The sequence below is a fragment of the Molothrus ater genome, chromosome 20, assembly GCF_012460135.2.
Source record: "Molothrus ater isolate BHLD 08-10-18 breed brown headed cowbird chromosome 20, BPBGC_Mater_1.1, whole genome shotgun sequence".
Taxonomy (NCBI): Eukaryota; Metazoa; Chordata; class Aves; order Passeriformes; family Icteridae; genus Molothrus; species Molothrus ater.
Genome location: NC_050497.2, coordinates 3,505,037 through 3,530,825, shown reverse-complemented (window position 1 = coordinate 3,530,825; position 25,789 = coordinate 3,505,037). Strand labels below are relative to the sequence as shown.

The 25,789-nt window shown below is 43.8% G+C and overlaps 1 protein-coding gene across 1 annotated transcript in view; it reads right to left on the bottom strand.

Moving 5' to 3' along the window:
- The window catches only part of PAPPA (pappalysin 1), a 174,783-nt gene that overhangs the window by 131,759 nt on the left and 17,235 nt on the right, over positions 1–25,789 (bottom strand). Inside the window, exon 2 of the mRNA XM_036393969.2 lies at positions 15,434–16,502. Within this exon, the coding sequence (XP_036249862.1) occupies positions 15,434–16,502 (1,069 nt within the window). The remainder of the gene's footprint in view (positions 1–15,433; positions 16,503–25,789) is intronic.

Here is a 25,789-nt window from a genome sequence, read left to right as displayed (position 1 = left end):
TGTAATTTGCCTCTTATCTATCCCTCATCTCCATCTGATATTCCCTCTGCCCTGGTTACCCTGATGTTTTTCCAGACTCTCCAGCCTGAACCATTGTAACAAGGAGAAAAGTCAAACCATAAAGAGAGAAGTAGCATAAGGATATTTTCAGGAACCTGTTCTGTTAAAACAGATTTCCTTTGCCACTTCATGAAAACCTCTTTTGGCTGCAGCCAACCTCATTCACGTACACAGGAGAATTTAAACCCATAGAGGAAGGTGTATAGATTTCAGGCTGGTTTAACTCTCACTTGTGCTGCTTGGCACTTGCACACTGCTTCCCCGCTGGGCCTCAGAAAGCTTCCTAAACATGAAGAGAGAAATTCCATTCTGGTCAAAGCCCTGACACCAGCCCTGCACTGCTCCAAGCCCCATCCACCCACTGAAGTGATGCTGAAGCAGGACAAAACCCCTTCTGCTGGGCCTCCCCTCAAGAAATTTTACCACGAGTGAAGAAGTCATGAAATAGGCAAACAGAATATTTTTCCTTGTCTTCTGAATGGGAAAAACTGACAGCAAGGATTAGCTCCTCTATCCCTTGAGCCTGCATTCTCTGATAATATGGACCATCTTTCTTTTAAATAAGTGGTGTCCTGTGTTGCAGATACTTGAAGTTTTCTGCTGGTGGCCACTAATCATACTTTACGAGCCTTCACTCATATTTTACAGTCTTTGGCTTGTACTTTACAATCTCCAAAAAAGTCCTGAAGGTCTGGGGCCCCCCAGATGGAACATCAGCGCTCCCTACAATGAGCTGGTCCTTCCCAAATCCCTCAATTTCACCATTCCTGAGGACAAAGCAGCACATTAACTTCATTCTTGTGGAATAAAGGCTCTGCTTTCAATGAGGGAGCAGCCACTGTTCTAATATTTGGCATCTACCACCTCTCAACCCAAAGCTTTCAAGAACAGGCAACAGATACGGGCACAACAACACTGCAAAACAGCTCAAGTAAGGGACATTTTGGTTTTGATCAACCTGATTCTTTTTATTAAAACATCAGAAATCAGGAATGCAGCCTGTCATAACTCCATTGAACAGGGTGAGAGTTAGGTAGAGCCTCTGTAAATTAGAGATCTAGAGGAACCTTGTGACTTTAACACAGAATTTTCTTTAACTATGAGACTAACTCAGAGCAACTTCTATATTAACATTTTCTAGAAATTTATAATACTAACACTCAACTCCAGGCTGCCTTCCTCATCTCCATCCTGGATCAGGCTTGAGATCACATTTGCAGGCTGCCCAAACATCTGCCTTGCTGATGTGGGAGCCACAGTTGGAGTGATGTTGGTTTGGCACTTCTGGAACACTGGGAATGCTTTGTGTCCCCTCTGTAGAGTCCAGGAAAGCATGGAATTACCCCATGGACATGGAATTACCCCACAGACACAGCCCTGTCCTGGGCTCCCTGTGCCCTCTGCCCTTGCAGTAGCAGCCTTTTGTGGGTGGGACGGGTCAGGATTCTGGGTAGGCTCCGTGGGTGACATATATGGGATATTTGGGATTTTTAGGATTTTTTTTTCCACATATTTGAATATTTGGGATTTTTAGAAAGCAGCATAAAGGTCTGGGTTTGGGAGCACTGTGCCCATGGGGTGCTCACAGTGCAATTACTGCTCCTGCAGAAGGGGACAGTGGCACTGTCCCTGCCAGTGCTGCTGGCACTTTAAGGGGCTGCTCCTCCAGCATCTTCCCTAATTACCACACAGCAAAAAATGCAGGGTGAAAAAAGAACAAGATCAAATTCTTCGCTCCTTTCATACCAGTTTTTGACACTAATCCTCCCTGCACATAAACCCCGTGCCACAAAGGGAGATATACATTGAGATTGGAATGAAGAGCGACTTGGAATCAGGCCGACATCAACATAAAAAATAAAATAAAATCACATAAAATCACAAAGGACCTATCATGTTTATTGCAGATCCTTCTGGAGTTGATGGGCCAAAATAACCACTCCAAATATGCAGCTTGCAAAACATTCCTTTTGCTTTGGAGATGCCGCCTCTTTTCTGTTTTCATTTTTACAACTCATGGACTTCCAAACCTCCTTTCTTAACCTCCTGGCAGGACTGTGCATGAAGCGGGTCCTGCTGCAGTGGGAAGACCATCAATGGTTAGGATAAGCCAAATTTTCCTCTTTCGTGAGAACAAAATGAAAATCTGATTCAAATGAGGCTGGCTGAAATTTCCTCTCATTTCATCTTATGCAGAAAAGTGTAGGAGACACCCAAGTGAGATCACAAAGAACATGGTCTGGTGATGGAAACTTCAGTTCAAGGAAACCAAGTGTCCTGCAAGAGAAGCCTCACATTTTCAAGGTTCAGGAGATTTTTTATCTCTGTCACAACAAAGGAATTATATTTCTCTCTATTTGGTTTCTAGGGAGTTTTTTTCAGGGGATATTGATAGAGCATAACAATAAATCTTTATCTTCAGCTGTGAAGCCTTGAACACATTTTTTAAGGAAGAGAAAAAATGGAATAGTGAGATGCAAAGGACTACAAAATATTATGAGATTTACAAAAGCTGGTTACTCTTGTTCTTTCCCAGCCATGACGAGATTACAAGGAAATAGAAAATGTCAGTCGCTGAAACAGAAATTTTACATGAGAACATTTAGCTTTGAAGTTCCCAGAATCCACAGTTAATTGCCAGGTGATCTGGCAGAAACAACAACACACCTGCAGTGAAAATAGTTCAGAGTTGCAAAAAGAAAATATTGCGGACAGTGTACTTCCTAAAGCCAACTTTTTTTTTTTTTTTAATTTCTACTCTTGCTCTCTAGGAAAACAGAAAGAAATGAATAAAAGAGCAGGAGAGAGATGTAGTAGATCATACCTTTGTCAAGGAGACTGCTGGGAAGCAAAACATGCCAACAGCGTCTGTAACAGACACCACAAGCATAATGAACTCCCTGACATTGAATTCTTGCCCCTCATTTCTCTCTGCTGAGCAGGAGGAAAGATGTAAATGAGCATTTTCCAAACACTCAAGAACTTTCAGAATTTCTGTTTTTTAAACCTGTGCAGGACCCACAGCTCCTGCACAGATCCCTGGTGTGCATTTGTTCTTCCCAGAGTGGACAGTTCCTGAACTGGAGGAAGAAGCCAGCAGAAAATCAGCAGTGGGCAGCAGCCTGAGCCAATGCTCAGGTCAGGAGTTGGATGGAAGGACGTTTGGATTTCCTCACATATGGATCTGCTAACGTGTGTACCAGAAAACAGGCACTATCAGCCCAAAACACAGGGCTGATTGTAAGCGTTCCCTGGGGGACACATTTCCCCAGACCCTGCTAAATTGGACTGGCAGCTTATGAAACACACAGCTCTGATCCAGCATGTAACTGTAAACTATAGGAAATCATACCCATATATTTGGCCTTCAGACACGAGTGCAGAAATTGCCTGTTTTGGCACCACAAGCCTGTGGATCCACGTGAATCAAACCCAGACCTCTTGCAGAGGGCTGTGAAAATGCAGAGATCTGTTCTTCACTGCCAAATGATATCACAAGGGGGGGAAAACTCTAATTTTCCTTTATGGCAAATTTCTTGAGCAACTTTTGTCCTGATCATGACTGCTATGGACAGGCCATGCAGTTTAATTTCCCAATAAATTTGCACTGTATTTGCTCATTCAGCCACACATCAGCTTTTGCTCTGGTTTGCTTCTGTAATTTATTGGTGATGTGTCACTAATCACTTCTACACCACTTAAGATCTCGATGGCTACAAAACCAACTCTTCAAAGGGTCCAGCAAAAACTGCAGATTGTCATTTTTGTCCTTGCACACAGACCCCAAATTACACAAACCCAGACTTACAAAGCCTTTGTTAGCATGAGATGTCTTGCACCTCCCTGTCATAGGCAGAGGGGACTGTTATGAATTCCCTCATTTCCACAGCTCTGTGCCAGCCCAGGCACTTTGCAAAACCTGACATCCTGCCTTATTCAGTTGTGGGGGAAGAGAAGGCATCCTGCAAGCACTATTGGACTATCTCCTCGTGTTGGTTTTATAAATCAAAAACTAGAATTCTTCAGGTATTGTTCCCAGGAGGATATAAAAAGAACTTTGTGTCTGATCAAGATGATCATAGTTGAAGGTTTGAGCCTGAATTAAGACATAATCACAGAGCCAATTAAGTTGAAAAAGACCTCTGAGGTCTTTAAGTCCAACCTGTGACCAAACACCACTTTGTCAACAACACCATGGCCCTAAATTCCACCTTCAGTCTTTCCTTAAACACCACCAGGCACGGTGACTCCACCACCTCCCTGGGCAGCCCATTCCAGTGTCTAATCACCCTTTATAAATAGACATTTTATAGCACAAAGACAAGAATAAATCTATCCCCAAAAGTAAAACTGTCAGAAGAATTCTGAGTGTATGAGGAGGGAGCCAGGAACTTGCAGCCCTTTTCTGAATCAAATTGTATGCAGGGAGGGAAATCAAACGGCACAGATTTCTCCAGGCAAACTGGGAGAAACACTCTGATGTGTCTGAAGGAAGTATTTTACTCTGTGTTTGGAAGTTTATCATGACCGATCAATTCTGGAGGAATTAGTGAGTGTGTTCTGGGTTTTGGCACTGACACAGTCATGGTAAAAATGCTGGAGGCAAAAGGGAAGTGATTTTTATAACGCTGTGAACTGTTGCCATCAATCCTTACCCAGAACATTTCTCCTGCTTACTCCAGTGCAGTTCTGTTCTGTAGGAGCTTTGCTCTGAGCTATCACCCTTCGTCTCAGGGAGGCTCCCAGCCTCTCGTGTTCTCTGGATGGGGAGATCGAAGCCAAAGACCAAGGTCTTTGGGAGTTCAATCTTTCTGTGGGCTTCAAAGAGCTTGGGATATACAGCTTAGTCCAGGCAGAAAGCAGAACATCCATTTGGAACAACATTATGTACTTAAAAATAGGAAATGTGGAATTGTTGTTAAGGAACGCAGCACGATGGGGGAGCCTGATGTGAACTGTGAATGAATTTGGATTCCTGTTTTTTGGGCTCTAAACTTGGTGCTCTAAATCCTAGTGGAAGGATCTACCTTTTCCCAGCAATTATAAAGACTTTTAAGATTTAATTCTCTCAATCATGTCTATACCTGCAGTGAACAGATGGCAGGAACAGTTCCCTAAGGAACTGAGAAACAACTACAAAGAGCCAATGCTCATCCTCAGCTCTCAGTGCAGTAGGAGTGACACCTCACAATTTGGGAGGAATCAGCATGAAGGCAAAATAAAACCCCTTAACCAGAAATGCCAAGCCCAAACTTATTCAGGTGTTTTGAACAATATAAGTTTATGCAATTATGACTATTCCTCAGGCATGCCTGCGTTTGCCTCCAGATCCATTTTCAGGGATTGAGGACAGGAATAGAGCATCATCAAGCTCATGGGAAACAGGAGATCACAGAAAAATGTTGTTTTGTAATTGTTCTCAGCCAGTTGTGCAAACATAAGCAGTTCAGATAGTTTGGAAATATTTCCATTCTCTCTCACACTCACGTGAATCAAACTAAACTCTGGCTTTTCTGGTGTCTACCCACATTCCCTAAATGAATGTAGCACTCTTTATTTACTTGAAATTAGTCACCAGTTAATCTCTCCCTGTCTCTTTTTCAATTAAAAAATCAAATTAAGTAATTAAGGGAACACAAAGCAATTTAAAGCAAAGCTTTTCAAAGTGTAAAGGGGATTTTGATACCCAGACTGTCCCAATAGTCAGTGGATCTTTTCTTGGCCTGGGATGTAACTCCCCATTGTGCCTTTGGAAGGTGCACAAAAAATGTGCAGATGATTACAGTGATGGGTCTATTAATTGAAATCATCTGGATTTTATGATATTTAATCAATGTCTGAGTTCTGACTTCAAAAGCAGCTTTAATTGTCTCACTCCTCTCTGCTCAATGCTCCCAAACCTGTCGTCTTCGATACACAAATATAATTTGTGAGTCTGACAGGGCCACCAGTCTCATTACATTGTATCATAGAAATTAGAAATGAATCAATAAACAGAGGCAAAGTCCTGATCAGCTCCCTCCATCCACACATGTGGAATTCTTCACATTTTACCCCTAATCCCATGCCTGATCAAAATGAAATGTCTCCAGGGTCAGGAATGCCTCCACTTCCTTTTGGCATTTAATCACATCTCAGAAAAGCTGATATTTCATGTCTATGTGTCTTATCTTCATCCTCAGTACACTTTGTGCTGCTTAATGCTGAAGAAATAATTCAGCAACATGTTTCATGTGATGGGGCAGATCCTTAATGGAGGAGAAATGCTGGCATGGCCCAAAGTTACAGATTAAATCCCCTTCTTGGCATATTCATTTTTACTGCGTCTTCCAGCATAATTTCAACATGGAATTTTCCTGACATAAATCCCACAGGTTTCCCTCTTCCCCTCCACACCACACTGCGTAGCTCTGTGTTTTGGTAAATCTCATCTATTAATAGTTGCCCTCTGTGGCTATAAAAAAATACCTCAGTAGTCAAAAGGCAGCCCTTGGTAGGGAGCAGCTGTGGATGCCTGAACACACACAGGACCCAGCATCACACAGCAAAGCCCTTTCTTGGCTGCGTGTCAGAGCAAACCCATTAAATACGGCCATGGAAGGCTAATGGAAAAGGAGCCCCTTCCCTGCAAGAGGGAGAGAGAGACTGGTTCCAGCACTAGGCTGGAGAGCATCAGGGTATTTCCATTTTCTCACTGACATTTTCTTTTTCCTTTTTTAACTCAGCAAACCCCCTCCCGTGTCTTCCTCACTTCGCCCTTCTGCCAAGTCCCAATAAAATCCTGCACTTAAAGAAATAGGACAAAGACGTCATCGCAGCGAGTAGCAAAGGTTGCAGGGTAAATTTTAAGGTCTACTCTACCTTTTTTTTTTTTTTTGATTGATTTAACTGATTAAAGCATTTCTGCTCTTCCTGTGCTTTCAGCAGCATCCTGGGTAACTCAGGGGAAATTCAAACCAACCAGCTGTGATCTGTATGACTAAGTTGAGGCTGGAAATACAACACAGGGATGTTGATGGGGCCATACTGGAGAGGGTGAAAGGAGAGGAATATCATCTCCTGCTGAAGTGACAAAGTGCTTTTATGTGCTGGAATGAGAAATACTCAGCTTAGCAAAAGATACAGGGAATTGCTCCTCCTCTCTGGCGCTGCAGGGTACCAGTCCCAGCATGGAGCTGCTGGTGGGTGACAAAGGAGCCTGTGGCAGGACTTGTCCCCAGATTTCAACTTGAATTTTCATTTGCATGAACTAAATTTGTTGAAAATCCTCAAGAACTTCTGAATTTCAGGGTTATCCATGCAAAATGTACAATGCCACAGTGATGGGATGGGAAGGGAAGGGAAGGGAAGGGAAGGGAAGGGAAGGGAAGGGAAGGGAAGGGAAGGGAAGGGAAGGGAAGGGAAGGGAAGGGAAGGGAAGGGAAGGGAAGGGAAGGGAAGGGAAGGGAAGGGAAGGGAAGGGAAGGGAAGGGAAGGGAAGGGAAGGGAAGGGAAGGGAAGGGAAGGGAAGGGAAGGGAAGGGAAGGGAAGGGAAGGGAAGGGAAGGGAAGGGAAGGGAAGGGAAGGGAAGGGAAGGCAGTCTGGGGCCCTCCAAGCTCCCAGCACACCTGGCCTGAGGCCGAAGGAAATCACAAGCCTAATGCCACATAAAATTCAGTATTTTGCCAATTTCCCTGTAGACATCTCACTAAGATAAATTCTCCTTGCAAAACTGATGGGAGTGATTTGAAAAACCAAGATAATCTTGAACTGGGAAAGCTGACTGCCACAGCTTCTCAGTGAAGCCCACAATTTATTGACACAACAAGGTTATAGAATGAGAAGCAAATTTATTCTGTATTATCTACTGGCAATGTAGCTCCAAAAATGCATTTTGAGGCAGCAGAAAGAATTTTATTCTCCAAAGCCTTGTAACTCAAGCCTGCTGAAGCTGCCCTCACACAAATCAGTGATGACACATCTTTTCAACATCTAGGGCCAAAATTATTTTTAAAAGCATTGCAGGTAATTGCCCACTGCTCTCATTCCAAACCACTGCTGTTTCCACTCTTTTACCATCACTGATGTAACCAACAAGTGTCAACAGCAAACATGGGCTGCTTCTGCAATGACTGAATTAATGGAAAGAGTGCATTTCACAACAAGCAGCTCACCCCTGTCAATGGCCATGGCCAGATCTTTAACTGCAATTTACAGGAGATGTTCTATATTTCCAAGGTTTTTTATATACTACTCAAACATCTGGGTACCTTCTAAACTAATTGGTCTGCAAGGTGTGGATTTTATTGATCTTTTTCACTGGGGTGGATTGGCCACAAGAGTCTTTAAAACAATGGTAGAAAAAAATGCTGAAGTGGGTTCTTCTGAAGAATTTCAGAAAGATCAAATTAGACCAAACCCTCTAATTTCAGTTTCAGTGGGGTCCCTTTTTAGTAGGGGTCCTTCTAGCAGGGTCCCTCCTTTAAAAGAGAAAGGAAATTAAAAATGAAAAACAGCACTGGGGAGAAGTTAAGCATGTACTTCAAACTCACACATGCCAGGAAATTTAGAGTTAAAGGTGAAACTCCACCCTAAAGAGTTCCATATTGGAGATATTTCAGTGAACAAACGTAACATGTTCTGAAATACAAAGACCCAGTAGGGTGCACTAGGTATGGAGTTTCAGCCTTCACTCCAAATTTCCTGGCTTTTTGGAGGTTTATTAGAGTTTCATATCCCAAGCATTTAAGTACTCCAAGAAGTTTCCTCGGTGCAGCTCACCCTGATCCTTTTGGAAGCTGAGAGCAAGCACTCTGATGGTGTAGCCACCCATCCATTATTAATGAACCCAAAAACAACTTCTTGCAAATTTATGGTAATTTGGAGTGCTGAAATTACATGCAAACTAGGTAGTCTCAGTTGAGTTACCCTGAGAAACTTCAAAATTGCAAATCTACTCCGAACCAAACAGAAGGACAGGATTTCATTGACCCCAGCAGAGCACATGCTCCTAATCTTCCTCCACAGTATGTGGGTGCTGGAGCTCTGCTCCAGCTGCAATGGAGCAATCTCACAATTGCTTCTGGCAGCAGTGGTTTGTATTCCTGGTCTAAACACTCTGCTGTGTTATGGGGTGGGGATGTGTCCATCCTATTTAATGAATCTGCCTCTAAGGGGGAAAACATAAGAGCGGCTATCAGCATCACACTGACATCACACAGAGCCTGACAGGTCTGTTTGAGGCTCTGTGTCAATGCATCCCCTCAGAGCTCTACAGAAATTATGGTCAGCATCTCTCTGAAGCCCCTCCATCCTTCTCAAATCACCCACAAACAAAGTTTTAGGAGTAAATGATGATGCCAGTGGGTGTCTTGACCTACATCTAATGGAGAAGACATCAAATATGGTGTGAAATTTGCCTCACCAGTCACTCTGCACAAGCATGCCTCCATGGTGGGCAGGTACAGAAGTGATGGGGCAGCTCCACACTGTCCTGATCCTGAGGTGTTTGAGGGACAATTAATTCACTTAAGAGAAGATAAACCAAGACATCCACTCAGTTTCCCCAGCCTCTGCAAAAAAAAGCCCAGCTGAAATACTCTTTGCCCAGGTCTAGCAATCCATGAGAGGCAAAATCAAATGTGCCCTGTTTGTGGGTGCTGTAAATGGAGCACAGTGGAGGTGGCTGCTCTGCATTTCCCCAAGGGGCAGCTATTGCTTGCAAGAATTGGGCTTAAATTCCTGTCAGAAAAGAAGTCTGAAGGATAGAATGGGAATTGCAAATGTAAGAATTGCACCTGGTTAAGCTTGCCACAGAACTAAACTATGCATCTTTCTCAGTGTGAAAGGTGCATCCTCCTGAATTTACACAGGAGGTTCAGCTGATGTTAATTAAAAATGCAAAGGTCACCGCATAACCAGAGCTGAAGAGAGGTTGTACACAAATGGCTATGGGAGAAAACCAGGAGGATTAATACAAGGCCCCACAGCATTGAAAGAGGCCTGTTGGACATGATCAAACTGTGGGTCTGTGTGAGAGATGGTACAATTTGAACTGATCAGCAAAGAGAATAAACCAGCTCATACCCATGGCCACATTGCACATTGTGGATAGGCTCCACCTCATTTGCTCAACCAGAGGCTGGTAAGGTGTTGCTGGAAAGCATCCACGGGGCAGCTGATCCTAGAGGATGTGGTGTTGCCCAGCAGCAAGGGGCAAATTCAACCCCTGTCCAATCTGCAGACTCTGCACTTGCAAATCTTCCACGTGAGGTTTCAGAGACAAACGGGTCTGCATCAGCACTGGGGGTATAATAATACTTTAATCTGTTGTCTCCCACAAGGATTCTTAATGATCTCTGGTAGTTTATTCCAGAGATTTTATAGGCCCCCTTCATCCCAAGCATCCTGCAGTTTGACCAGACAGTGATCTTTTTCCTTAATGTATAACATCCATGAAAGAAACCATGAGTTCTATGAGTCTTGGCGAAAAAATGTTTCTTGAAAAAAGCTGTTGGAAAAGTTGACTGTGGGTCAAGCTAAATTGAGCAAACTCCTACTGTTTCTAGGGTGTGGAATCGTATAGAAATAGTTTCTTTAGCACTGCAGTCCTGTCTGTATCAGAATTCAATACTAGACTTATAAATGTCAGTTGCTAGCATGGGAACAGATGCAACTCCTCCCAGCTGATTAACATCCCTGACATCTGGAACAGAGGACAGAATAAACAGAGAGAACAGAGGATTTCCTGTTGGGACTTGGCTTTTGGGTGACAACTACCAAGATACAGCAGCTCCGTCCTTGACAGCATTACTCTTCGCCTCCTAAACAGCCCTGGAGCTGCTAATTAAAGAACTGGGCATTTAACACTGAATCCCTAGACAAAAAATCAGGTATTTGCTATATGTCTGTCTGATACCTATGTGAATGCAGGCATCCTTGATGTCAAGAGCTGCACAATGGTCTCTTCGAGGCAGGGGATTAAGTTCTCAAGCTCCCGGAACTGAAGAGCTTTGAAGAATTTCTTCTGTTCTTTTTAGTGTTTAGGATTAAGTGGAAATTAGTGCTTTATTGGGAATCAAGGAGTGTTTCTTACAACTTCAGCTCCTGGAAAAGGGCATTCAGTGTGCCTCCCTCCTCCAGAGCAAGCTGACCATATTTTTCAAGTACGTCTCATGAAGAGATTTCCAGCAGAAGAGAAGGAAAAGAGGTTGAGCTGGTACTCCATGGAAGAGCCCTGAAGTGCAGCTCAGTCACCTGTCTGAGGCTGCCCTGGGCTATGGATTAGCCACCACCTCCTCCTCCTGATGCTACTGCTTTGGCCCACACGCCGTAGCCCAGTGCGCCCACACACAGCTCTGTCACACCCACTGCTGCTCAAAACCACTGTGGAAATTCCTACAAATGGGTCAGGCATGTATTTTAAATCTAATTTATGTATGCCTGGGATGTGGTGTGACACAATATGAACAGCGCTGAACTGTCCAATACAAGTGCTAGAAAAGGACACAGAGGCTCCAGCTCTCAGGGAGGGCTGGAACTGGATGATCTTTAAGGTTCCTTCTAGCCCAAATCATTCTGTGGTTCTGTGATTCCTTGGTTTGGAGCCAACCTGAGTTTGCTGCAAATGGACCAGAGCTTGTACAGCTCGTCCTGCCCCTCTTTAAGGCAGAAATGAAGGGCTCTGAGCCTTTGGGGCACACATGTAGATGTTGAGAAAGTCTGTCCCCAGGACAGTTATTCTGGGGTGATTTCCAGCAAGTATTTGGTGGGCCATATGGATTGAGGGAGCTTGAAGAGACTCCAGTACTTTTACTGCTTCAGGAATTTCATCAACGTTTTCCTAAGAAGGCACCGAGGGGAATGCTTCCTTATCTGTCCATGGAATCCTGTGGTGAAGCCTGATGTGCAAGCCCAATATTACATAAAAGGAACGTCTCAGTTAACCATAGGATGGTGCAAGAACTCACCACATCAAATGGCATTTACCGAGCATGGTTTCCTATGATCCCTTGCTGCTTCTTACAAGTTCTTTGAAAAGCAGCCATGGTAGGTGTCATGAGCTCAAAGTCTTCCCTGTTTTGTAACCAGCAATATACCAAATAACACAAAGAATGAGTCTTTCTGGCAAGGGTGTTTATTCTTGCTCCTTCCCTTTTGTATTGGGCCAAACTGTATGATCTTAGCATGTTCTAATTTCCCGGAATTGCAGAAAAGCAGAACAATATTTGTAAACCTTCTGCTGGGACAAAATACATTTTGTCCCACTCTCATGAAATTAATGAAAAGAAGTGAGGCAGATATTCTTGGATAAAGCCTGCTGTGTGGCTAATGATAACCAGTCCTTTGTTTTTTCCCTGCAGGCTATTAAAAAAGAGGAGAGATGATCTAGTTGGTACCACAATGTTTACAGCTCTTCTGCTGAGCAGCTCTGAGAGCAGAATTCCCATTCTTACTGCTGTCCCTCTGACAAACTTAAATCTCTGCCACATCACTATGGCATGGAACATCAGCTTTTTGGAGTTCAATATTTTTGGAGAGGTGCCACAAAGACAGGCAGGAAACAGAAAAGAAACCAACCAGCTGTGCTGCTGGGATCAGCTCTGAAGTCACCACAGTTTTACCACCACAGTGACTGAATGACACCATCAAAGTACCTGAGCCCTTTGTCCCAGGTGCCCAAAAGGATCACAAGAAAATTGTAACACAGATCAGAGGTGTGTGGAATTGTTCCAGTGGTATCACTTAGTCACAAAGCACCCACAGTAGTTTTTGTATCAAGGCTCAGAGCAACTCTATCCCAGGATGGAGCTTCGTGGACTGGGACTCATAATCAGAAGAAGGAAAGTGGCTGGGAACAGATAAATCATCTTTTGGGGATAAAGAGGCACTGAGGAGGGTTCCTGTTTATTACAGCATTAATCAAGCATTAGCACTTTTTGGTTGGTTCCAGAGGACAGAAGTATTTCATGAATAAGCTCTGCTTGGTGAACAGCTGGCTGCAACTGCTGACTCTGAGGGTGTGAAGAAACAAAGCCCAGTACCAAGGAAGACTCTGAAAAGTCTTTATAAATAAAGTTCAGGAAAATTTTTATTGGTACCATTTCATCTTCTTCCCTTCCTTTCCTCATCAGATTGAAGGATCTTTGCCCTTTCTTCTGCTATTGTTGGACTGAACTTTGGTGGAGGAAATACCTGAAATGAGATGTGAGGTCTCCATGGCTGCAATGGCTTCACTGCTGTGGTGCAAGGTCTGCACCAGAGGGGACTGAGGACTCTTGGCCAATGAAAGCAATGACAAGAGGGGTTGGGGATGCAAAATGGGCCCAGATGATGCCAACCAAATTTTTACTTTGTCACTAATTGACATGGAAATCTCTCTCAGGGGACGATGCTGACAACAATACCAAAGCCAAACATAAGGCTTGAATCTTCACCCTTGTACTCAGTAAAGGCTTTGCTGCCAAAATCACTGCCCTAAACCTGTATTTGTTAACCTAAATTCCCAAAGCAGTGTGAGTCAGGCTTACAAACTTCAGTGATAAGTCCACAGGCCTAACTGCTCTATTTTGCCTTACTGAGTGCAAACACTGAGTTTGGGCTCAGCCAAAGCACATCAGCCACCAAATAAAGGCTCCAGAGACATGGAATTTCTCCTACTGCCCTCTGTGGTTTCATTGCCAATGGTCAATGCTGCAATACGTCTGTGCAAAGATAGATAAATTAAATCTGTTACCAAAAAAAAAATCTTTGGAGCATCTCTAGATTTTCTGAGGCTCTAGGCTGTAGAAGAGGATCTTCAGGCTTCCCCTACTCTTTCAGGTGAAGAGGAGGTTTTTCTCAAGTCAAAATGAACCTATGGAAGATCTGTGAGATCAAGACCATGAGATCTAAGTCTTCCAGACAAGCTCAGCCAGGTGGTTGTCTCCAAATTGTATTATGCTGGTCACAGAACAAGTGATAAAAGGGTACTATCAGATTAAAAATAATGTATTTTTTCCAAAGAATTGTATTAGTTGCTACAGCTAACACCTTGAATTCTCTGAACTACAGTGTTAAAGCAATCCAATTTTCATTATGCCTTTGATGATATTTGCTTAGTTGAGTTCCTCTCCATTTGAACAGTATTAAAAATTGGTATTTTTCCTTTCAATGTTTTCAAGCATTAATATTTAAAGAATTTCCTCATTTGAGCTTTGTTCACTGGTAAGTGACTGAAGTCAAACTGAGCTAGAAGGATTTTTTAAACAACAACCTTGCTGGAGTAAAAAAAAAAAAAAAATTGCCTTTTCTTTCCAACTTAATTATGTGTATTTAAAGCTCCACTAGAGCTGATAATGTTGTTTAAAAATTTCTCTCTGTTAAGGAAGCTATAAATATAGCCTGAATTGCTGCAATGGAAGGGACTCCTGAAGAGCTCGTACTTTGCTTCTTTAACTGAACTTTAGTATTGAGTATTCTGACTATTTAGAAGATTCCCCTCTATGGCTCCATTAATTGCCCAAAAAAGCTGTAACATGGAATGCAGATAACAGAATTTCAGCCTTAATTTTCATCTTTTCTGTGCTCATACTTCTAACTTGTTCAGAATAAACATCTTATTACTTAAACATACTAACTTGTCTGAATTTGGAGTAATTGTAGGTACGTGGTATCCACCTGATGCAAGTTATTTGACCATGCCACTCCTCAAACTGCAGCCCAAGAAAGCCTGAGCTGAGGATTTTATGAGCTCACATCCACCCACAGAAAGCTGCCCTGCAATGAAGTGGCATTACCCCTGTTCTCATATATATTTAGAAAGGGACAGAGAAGAGTTTCATTACTCACACAGAGTGTGCAACAGGAACCTGGTACCCACCTCCGTCTTCACAGCCCCCAGACTCAGCTGCCCCTCCACAGCAGTGCCCACAGAGAGCTGTACACAGCAGTAAGAGTATGGAGTTACCTACCTACTTTCAAAGAAGTGCTACAGAATTACAGTCTACCTAAGAGTATTCATGTTCTGTTTCATGACTGAGGGCCTTTTCCCTCTCCAAATACTCATGAGCTTTCTGTGACATCTAATCCCCACTCCTCAGAGTCTGGAGTTAAAATAAACTGTGCTGCTCATAGCCAACAACTAATGGGTCTCTCAAAATTGGCTGCTTCAGTCTTTAGCACAGATTTTCCTTAGCCTGGCTGGAGAGTACCAATTCAGGGGTAAGACACTGCTGAGACCATTACTGAGATTGCATTTGGAGAACGGCAATGTGAGCCAAATACTGAGAAAAAAAAATAAATTCATTAAACTCCAAAGTCCATAATAGCAACAATGAAAGGCTTCAACAGCCAGCAGGATGATCAATACCTAGACAGATATTCATCAATACGATCATAAAAAGAAATTGCCTACCTGTAAGGAGAATATGGGTCAAAGCAGGTCTTGGTGACTTCTGTTATCTCTGGGTTGCAGCACTCCCCGCCATCGAAGTTGTACCTCTCATAATTACAATCCATGTCACACACCCCGTTCTGCTTCTTCTTGTTGAAGAGCGCGTGTCGGACGTGCCGGCAGTCGCCGCCGTCGTAGCCCGTCAGGGTGTGGTTGCACTCGGGGTCACAGTTCTCGTCCCCAATCTTGCTGATGTCGCAGTTGGCCAGGATGAGCCGGTGGCGAAGGGAAGAATTCTTCACCTCCAGCACCTCCAGCTCCCAGGTGATGTTGTAGCGGCTGAAAGCCTCGTTCAGGTGCTGGTGCTGGAACTCGATCTGCTGCTGGCTGACGGTGGGGTTCTGGTGTTGGTCATCGTACAGATTCACCACGCGGTAGCGCACGGTTTTGTTGCGGCGGAACCTGGGCAGTTTGTTGTAGCTGGCGATGACGTCCGTGTTGTCACACACCGTCTGCCCGCAGAGAGGAGGCTCCAGGCTGGTGTCCAGCAAATAGCCGTGGTGGTAGCTGAACTTGGTCTGAGGGCTGCTGCCGTCCTTCATGGGAGACCAGGTGCTTTTCACATTCAGTAAACTGTCTTGAAGAACGAGCTGAGGTAGGGGCGTGTCTTGCCTGTGAACTGCCTGCTCCATGTCCAACAAGATCTCCTTTTGAGACCGGGCTGTCCTCCAGAGGCTGAAGTGCTCCACATAACCCCGATAGTTCTGGTTCAGGGCGTTTCCTCCCAGCATGAGCACCTTGCACTTCAAGGTCAGCAGACTGAAGATGCTGCCCACTTGCTCTCCGCTCGTGGCCACCTGGGCACCGTTGACGTAGAGTCTCATCAGGCGCCCGTCGTAGGTGGCAGCCAGGTGCACCCACTGGTTGGGGAGGTAGCTGCGGTGTGCTGCAATGGTGGTGACTTTGCGAGCACGGTCCGTCTTCAGAGAGAAGAAATAGCGGGGGTCTCTGTTCCCCTGGTCACTGACGGTGTTAATCCCCAGGACCCAGCCTCGGTCACGGGAGGTGTAAGAACATTTGTCATACAGTCCTATGTGCCCCCAAAAGAGAAATAGGAATAAATAAGGATGACAGAATGAAGGCGTTAGTCTTTAAATTGTGTAAATATATCTCTCTAAATGTATATACACACACTCACCTACATCTGTTAGATAGTTAGTGCACAAGGAAGACTTTAAATCATCTAGTGCACCTTTGTGGGAGGTCATATCAAGTCTTCCTATTAAAGGTAAAGATTTGTCAGTGGCGTGTACAAATGGGATTCCCTTTTCCTGACCACAGTCCAAAACTTTTCTGCAAATTCCTATCAACAAAATGTTGGACTGTGCATTTGGTTCTTCCCTTCCCTCAAGCCATTCATCAGTGGTTGAAAACAAAAACAGTCTTGAGAACCAATCCCTGCTGATGTCACTCATCCTTCATACCCCTGAACCAAATGTCTAATAAGGTTCAGAAGGAAAATAAATAGAAAATCTAAATTCTGCACACTTCGGGAAGCACTGAGCAGCTGCAGTCACCTTGTTAAGTTCAACCATGCAAATCCTACAGAGTGTGAATGGGATGTGTTCAGGCTGCCTTCAAAGTCATACCCAACAAAAGCCAGTAGGCATACACTGGTATACACCACACTGGGGAAGGACAAGAAATCCACACAGATGGACATCCCCAGAAAGATGGACATTCAGAAAGGTTCCTGCCCCCTCACAGGCACACCTCCTAACAACTCAATACACCTTGGAAAGATTTCTCTCCCAAGGGGTAGGTCCATACTTAGAGGCCTCTCACCCAGCCCTCAGACAGCTCCAAGCAGTGGACAGAGCCCACTCCTCCCCAGTTTGGGACACAAGGCTCAGCCAGTTAAAGACAGACATTTCCATCCTTCAGTCCTCAAAGGCCAAGGGCTGCAGGGACACCCCTCACCAAAAACAAAATCATTGGAGCTTTCAGCACCAAATGGCCTTTCTACTATCAGCACATAGAAAACAATCCTTCCCCAGAGCCTCCACTTCCAAAAGCCTAAAGGAAAATCATAAATCTCTGACAGTTCAGTCCTCGTGAAAAGACTAAATATCCCCTTACCTCACCCCTGCACCCTCACCCTCCCCTCACTACAACCAAATAACATCTTCTGCTTCTGACTAAGTTGCTCAAGAGCCATCTGTTAACAATCACTCATTAACAGTGCAGTCTTGTCTAGTATCAACAGAGCAAAGGTTACAGGAGCATTCACTGTATTTTTCCTCCCCTCTCCCAGCACCCACCTTCCCCCCTTCTCCTCACACCATGCCCCTCTCCACCTCCTCCCCCTGTAAAAAAAACTCTTCTGATGGGAAAGTTAAAAACATTTAAACGGGCCTTTTTTCTGCACGCTGGTATTTTGCTAGGGATTCTGAGCTCCCCCTTTTCCTGTTTCCTTTGGAAGAGAGATCCCAGAGTTCGGAAGGTAATGTGTTTATTCATCTGTAGGGTGCACTCAGTTCAAAACCTTTTCAAGACCAGCTTCTGGTTTATACTGCTACTTCTGATCATGAGAAAGGAGAGGAGGAGAACCAGGCAAGGAAAAAACAAATGTGCTAAAAAAAAATTACATTTGCTGGGATAGGTATTTACCCGAGGAACTTGTGATACGAGAGCCAAAGTGACCAATAACCTTCTGGAATCTGTTTTTGAAGCGTTTTTAAGTTTTTCTTTAGGAAATAAATGCTTTTACATAGCATTCATTTTCTGATGGATGAGAGCCCATAAAAGTCTGTATTTTTATGCATCTCAAATGAAGGTGTTGTCCAGTGATAGTGGGTGGATAATACTGCAATGAATAAGAAGACAGCTGGCAAGACAAGTCCCTCTCCCAAATAAGTCATAAAAATCTCAGCTTATTGTAATAAGACCATTAGAGCTGATCAGGCATTTTGTGAGAGAGTTTTTGCCTGCCAGGAAATGCCAGCATGGTGAGAGAAGGAAAAGTGATGCAGAAATGGTCTTGTCCCAACAAATCCCTCTGAGAATCTGCATGTCTTCAACACGGCCAGGGGAACCCCAGGGACTCCCTGGGCTGTTTTGACTGAGGAACAGAAGAACAACTCATCCCTGCCACAATCCCCACCATCTCCAGCCTCATTTGCCACCTCCAGTGACCAAATCCTCCAGGTCTGTGGATCACAGAGCAGCTGCACACACATAAGCTGCTCCACCTGTTTCTTCAGGCATCCAAGATCCCCACAGTTGGATGGATAGCTGGAAATCCTGGAACAGGTCTCCAGTTCCAGGAAAGTCCACCATACAGTTTTTAAGGGTCAAGAGTTTTTGCTCTTTACACTGACCAGGCCTAGAAATATTCCCCAAAGAACTGAAATTATTGTGGGATGGAAATCCAGTTTCCCAGGCAGCATTTAAAGAATATCTTCCTCTCTCTGAAGTGCTGCCTGATGCTGGTGATTGACCTCAGCTAAGCATGAGGAGCTGCTGGAGGAATACTACAGAATAGTAGCAATCCTCCCTTGCCTTTGAGCCTTTAAACCCTGATGTGATGCAACATGTCTTGAGTTGGGCTCAAACAGCTGCCATCAATTCAAGATTTACAGGGAGCCAAAGAAGGACAGGAAAAGAAAAAATCCAGTGACAATAGGGACACCACTGAACACACCAGTATGAAAGCTGATGAACTAAAACACTCTACTATTCCAGTTCCTTGTATTTCCTACTTTAGGGCAAAGGTCATTACTGAATCCTTATGCCACATACAGTATTATTTTCTCAAACTTTTACTGTTGCAGACTCCAACTCTTGATGAAAAGATGGATTGAGCACAAGCCTTTCAGCAGCAAGAGTTTGTTTTATTCTTAAGAGAAATAAAAAAAAAATTAGAAAAAGGGTCAAGAAACCCACAGTCCCTTGTGCTGGGATAAGAAACCCAACTCCCTTGCAAGTTGTACCAGTTCCTTATGACCCTCTTTTGCTTGAATGCTTCACCTATTTTCCCAATCCTAGTCTTTACTTTTGGCTTTGGACTGAGGATCCTCCGGCTAAGGGAGTGTCACTTTTCCGTTTTGTCCCCAGCACAATGAAACTAATTTCAGCTGGGACACTGGATGTCATAATAAAAGAATTTATTACTTCTTCTATGACAACTAATAAGGGCAAAGCCATTGGAAGAGGGACATGTGAAATAATTGCCAGAACTTCTGAAAACTGAATAATTTGACGTTTTCACAATTTATTTCAATTTAGTAAAAGGTTCCATAGCCGTGAGTTATTTCTCAGACATAATTAAGAACATTTTAAACAAGAAGAGGCCTCTTTTACCCCAAACAAGGCTGGTTTTGAGCAAAATCACCCCACATAATGGTTGACACTCCAAATTTCAAGTCAGCTGTGACCACAACCAACATTTACATGAAAAATCTACAGAGTTTAAATTCTCATTTACACTGAGAATTCTTTACAATAATGCAGTAAAGGACATTTTTAGCTACTTAATATCTCTTTACCAACCAAAGAGGCCTCATGGTAAATGAGACACAGCCAATGACTGAAAAACCACAATTTGGCGAATATGCCCGAAGTTTCTGAGCCAAGAAATGGTGTGAAATAAAACTGATGTTTGTTTTCCCCACAGAAATTAGATTAAAAAAATATGTACAAGTTTCATACAGCAGCAAACAGTTTTCTTCACTTCTGCTTGCCTTGAGTTGCTAGAAAGGGATGGAGCTCCTGCTGAGGAGAACACTGACAGCCCTTCTTACTCCTTAGTCTGAATGATTTTTTCCTTCTAAAGCTCTTGCTCCTGAAGCCCAAGGGATTGAAATGGAATTTTGTATTTAATTAAAAAGAAAAAAAAAAAAAAAAAAAAGAAGAGGTGCTAGTTCAGCTTTCCAGCAAGAGCTCTGGAAGCCTCCCTTCCCCACAAAGGAGTGAGTCACTTCTTGGAGGACTTTGGAGAAGTGCACAAACAGAGGAAGATGCCACATTCCTTTATGCTTGGCCAGAGACAGACTTCAATGGCCCACAAGGCTTCTTCCAGTCCTATGATGTTTGTCCCTTATAGGAAAAGTAAATTCCTAGGCATCAAAAGAGTGGGGAAAGCCGGATAATTCAACTCCAGCAGCTCAAAGCCAAAAGCCAAACATGGAAAATGAGAAAGACAGTCTCCCTCTTTCCTTTTACAAGCAAAATCTCAGTTCTTTGGCTACTGACCCACAATAGCTCCACCATCACTGCCCATCTGACCTCTTCCAGGACCCCCTAACCAATGCCAGCATTTATGACCCACTTTGCTTTCAGGACTTTTCTGGGGATTTAAAATGAGCCACATCCTTACATGGGCTCTGTGCACTGGGCAGGGTTTGGCAGCATGAACACAGCACGGAACATCAGCTGCTGAACTTGTGGGAGACAGCCCTGGGTGAGGACAGGAGGCATTGCTGTAACTGGGATGGGAGCAGAGGAACAGGAACTCACAGCTGGAGGCTGCTGGAGCCAGAGCAGCCCTCTGTGGGCAGAGTTTGACAGAAGAAAGGCTGGAGTAGCCCATCCAAGCTTCTGTAACCCACTACAATGCTATAAATAACATCCTCCAGGGCCTCCTTCTCTCACTTCAGTGCCATTTCTCATGTCTGGATAACAGCAATCTTTGCAGCAACCAACCCAGCCATAGAACGAAAGAAGAATTTCATTCTTCATGCAGGAAAAGTTTCCTCTCTTTGCTGAGCAATGGGAAGTGGGGGGAGAGGGAGAAGGGGAAAGGCAAAAGTAAAAGTTAAAAAAAAAAACAAAAACCTTGTTATGGTTTCATTTCCAGGAGGGTGAGGTGGGGGAAGGGGAAGAGGGAGCTGAGTTTGACTTCGAACCCATCAGGTGCTGCGGAGCCGTCAGAGCCACGCAAGGCAGAACAGAAAACAGTGCCCTGCACTTCTGAAAGTTGGCCGTGCCTGTTTTGCTGGGAGACTCCAACCAGAGGTGACAGGACTCAGTTATGAAAGGGGAATTTAGGTCAACAATCAAAGCTGCAGTCAGGGGGCCCAAGAACAGGGAGCTAAAGGTTGGGGCTGTTTTTTTCTTTAGCATGCTTTAATCGTTCAGTATCAAAGCGCAGAAGAACGCTTGAAAGAGCAAATATTCTACAGGAACCTATAGAAAGCTTTTATCTGTCCAGAGGAAAATAATTAAAACCGACAGATTTGGGTTAAGTATCCCCATGTTCCATGCAATTGGATAAGTCAGTGAAGATCCACTGGAGCAGTTCTTGAGTTCTGCACTGGATATTTCATGGTGTGACGTTGAACCCAATATAGTTTTACAAAGGGGAGAAATAATCTCTCCTTTCCTTTGCTGTGCTTCCCCCAGCCCCACTTCCTTCCGCAACAGTTAAATAATTCAAAGTCCAGAGTACTTAAGGCAACATCTCTGTCTGTACCATTTCCAACACAGCTAAGAGGCCTCCTGAGGTCACCCCCTGAGACAAGGAGTTGTTCAAGAAAACCACCTAAGGCTCGCTCAGGTGGCAACATACTACTTAAAGAGCAAAAAGGGGATGTTTGCTGCTGCTATCAATCTAGCTGAATTCACACCAGGCTTTATCCTTTACAAGCTATGCCAGAGGATTCAGACCTGACAGAGAAGGACGGAGTTCTTTTTGTTCTGCTGTGAAAGACAAGAACTTCACCGTGTAGAAATACAGAGTCTAATGCAGCCATGCCTAATTAACATTGAGAATTTAGCCCCAGGCTCTTTAAAATCAAAATCTTTATATCAGTGTAATTTAGCATCAAATTAAGCATACATTGTGCACTGTTTCTCAAATTCCCAGTCACTCATTTGCTCAATGAGATACCTTGAAGTCTGAAAACAGGGAGGTGAGAGCAACTACAGCAGCAAGACATGAATTTATAGTGGCTGGTTAGTTATGAACATTACATAAATCCTTCCCTGTTGATAACAAAATCATGTGGGCTGCAAGAGAGCAGCCACTGGCATGGACAATCATATTAGTGACACTCCAGTGAGCCTATTGTGGGAATACACCCGCTAACAGTATAGAAGAGCTTACTGCAAATACATCTGGTAGGCTGGGCTTAGTGAGAAATTACAGATTGTGAGGGTTTTGAGGTGTAAGCGAACACACAGCACAGGGCAGAGAGGGAGCTGAGTCCTTGCAGTGTTATAGCAGGGCCAGCCCAGGGCTGGGAATGGCTTTTCCAAGGGCTCCTTCATCTACAGCCTCAGCGTAAACAAGGGTTAGTGGGAAGGTTTGCTCCTTATCTAGATCTCCTTAAGCATTCCACAATAAAGCTGCAGGACCAGTGGAGACTGGTGCTTGGTGAATAAACTGTTTATGATCTAATAACCAGCTTTAGGCAGCCTTTTAGATGGACAGAAAAATGCACATCCTTCACAAGGGTCAAGCTTCAGTCCCCACTAGGAAGTCTGGGATGACAGGAACATTCCAGACAAGGGTAAGGATATTGTAATACCTGCAAAACTATTTATTTCTCCTGCCTTGTTCTGAGAAACAACTGGGTATTTTTGGAAGAAGCTTGGAAAATCAGTATGTGTCCATGTTATTAGAGATGATTTTGACACACACAGGCATAGGGACAGTGAAGATAGCAGAGACAGGCTTCTCTTGGATCCTGCTTAAAGTCAAACTCTCGTGTTCCATCAGGAAATCACTGCTGTATGTCACAAATATGGGAGGCTTTGCATCCAGCTTGATTCAGACAAGAATTTGGGATTTTGGCTGCCAATTTAGACACTCTAAGGTTGCTTCATTAAAAAGTTGAGTTTAGTGTTTATGAAAACCCAGATAACCTTCAAGTATCAGAATGGAAAGCACTCAGTAAGTTTGTTAGTTTGGCTGAAAGGGATCATCACACACCTCTGAACTCCCAAGCTTATCTCTGCTCATTGCCCAGCAGAACCAGATTACAAATTAACCCTCCCATTGTACCTGAGGCAGCTGATTCACCTCCAGAGAAATCCAGCATTAACACCGTTCCCGCTTGAAAAGCAGGTGTTGCAAAACACGTGGATACACATCAGGAGGAATGCATGGAAACCATTCATCTTTCACAGACACATGCACAGCACACACAAACCTGAGAAGAAGGACATGAAGATAAAGGCAATGCAGCAGAAGGGTCGCTGGACTCAGATTCAGGTACCCAGGACTGTTTGGTAGAACATGAGTCACCTCTGCTTGCACATCTCCTCTTCCTCCCTGTGCTGTTTGCCAAACAGTGATTACCTATCAAAGTTCTACAGAGAAATTTACTCTTGCTCACACTGAGTGGCTTTCCTCCCCTTTGTAAGAGCTAATGCTTGAGAGCAACCACAGAGTATCTTCTGTGGAAAGAACAGACACGTAATACCATAACTTCCAGGCAATCTAAATGATAAAGAGATATTCCTGGGCTCCTTTTAGAAAACAGCAGAGAGAATTGATCATAAACTGGGTCAAGATAGGTCAGCATACCTCAGAGCAGATCAGATGGCCAGAGCATCCCAGGAGGAAATATCCTCCTGGAAGGATTATTAGGGGCACATCTGTGCCATCAGATGACCGTGCACAATACCCATCAGCTCACGGGGAGTTCAATATGGCATTTCCTTTCAAAATGTGCTTTGTGTCTGACAAGCAGTGCAAGTCAATCAGCTGTGGCAGCGCCCGAGCCCGGAGCGGGGCTGGAAACGCGCCCGACACGCTGCCCTGGACGGCCACAAACACAGGGCTGGGAGAACTGGAGCCCTGCACACGAGGTGCCTTGTGGTGCTGATCAAAACACACAGCCAGGATTAAAGGGGGGGGACAACAACATGGCTTGTTTTGCCTTTTAGAATTCCCTTGTCTCTGACCTTTACGGCAGCTTTAGGGCAGCGCTGGAACCAGCTGAGCAGTTACTGCTCCCAGCTGCAGCCAGGAGAGCTTTTACACCATTGCACAATGCGTGTGTGTTTGCAGGGGGGAGGTTAGGGACTGGAGAACAAAGGAGGAAATCTAGTGGCACCTAAATCAAACATTATGATCAATGAGGGAGTGGGAAGAGAACCTGGGGAGCAGGGACAACCTTACAACCTTTCCAGGATCAGACAGATGGCCAACATCCACATTATTACAGAAACAAAACAAAAACAAAAAATTCCATGAATGCAAAACTAGGGCACCCTGCAAGGAGACTGTAAAAATCACATCATGATAGCTTAGACTTGTCTTTGTAATTGAGGGGCATTTCCACATGAAACAGTTCTAGTTATTTAATTGGATTTTGAGAACATTCTTGGGCAGACACTTTGTGAGTGCAAAACTGAGTAGTTCCAGTGCATTTACGCTGATTTATACCCTGCAAGGACTTTGCCTTGTGAAAATCAAATATCTTATTGTAAAAAATATCTTAGATCTTATCCAGACTCAAATATCTTATTGCATCTGTCTTTCCCATATGACTGCATCTTTCCTGTACTAATAGAAACAACTGAGGCATTTATCAACCTTCAAAGAACTGACTCCAAAACAATCCACAGAGGAGGAGGCTGCAACAGCAGTGGGGAGAAGGGAGCTGATCCTGCCTGTTTTCTGCTGTCGCTTATGAAAGGGATCTGGGCCTTCACTAATCCTGACTATTTCATGCCTCAAATTCCCTGCTCCATACTTGCACACAAGTTCCAAACCCATACACAAACCACAGAGATATTTCTGCTTTCTAGGAAACATCCTACTGAAAAAAAACCCTGCCTCTCTAACATGATATAACTATTATAGTATGCATTCCAGATAGGCTGGAGTCACCACATACTAACCTAAGTATAGAATTTTAGAGCTTTATTATTCTGCTCGGTTTGAATCCAATTTCATTTGTTTTGGTATGATTTTCCTCCTGGAAATACCTGAGCCTGTATTTCTGCTCTACAAATACCAATGATCACTTGATCTGTGAGCACAAATAAATAGACATCTAAAAGCAAATTCTCACACAGATACTCATGATGTCTTAGAAGTGCACAGAAACAAATTCACACCTATTAAACTGAAGACTGTAGCTGTGAAAATTCAAACTTTAGTTCTTAAAGGACAAGATGGGACAGCGATGGGCAAACCTCCAAAAGGTCACAATTCTGCTTCGCTTTCCATAAGTGTTGCCAAAGCTAAATCCTTCTCGAAAGTAATTGACCTTCTCAAGTCTGCAGAACTGGGAGAAAAATGTAAAAGAAACAAGCTACCTTGGAAGATTTTTGGCAATTCTTGTATTTAGCTGAGCAGCAGGAAATATCATATGTCCAACCTTTCTTATGTTATTTCAGCCCTTCTACTTCTGGTTAAATTTG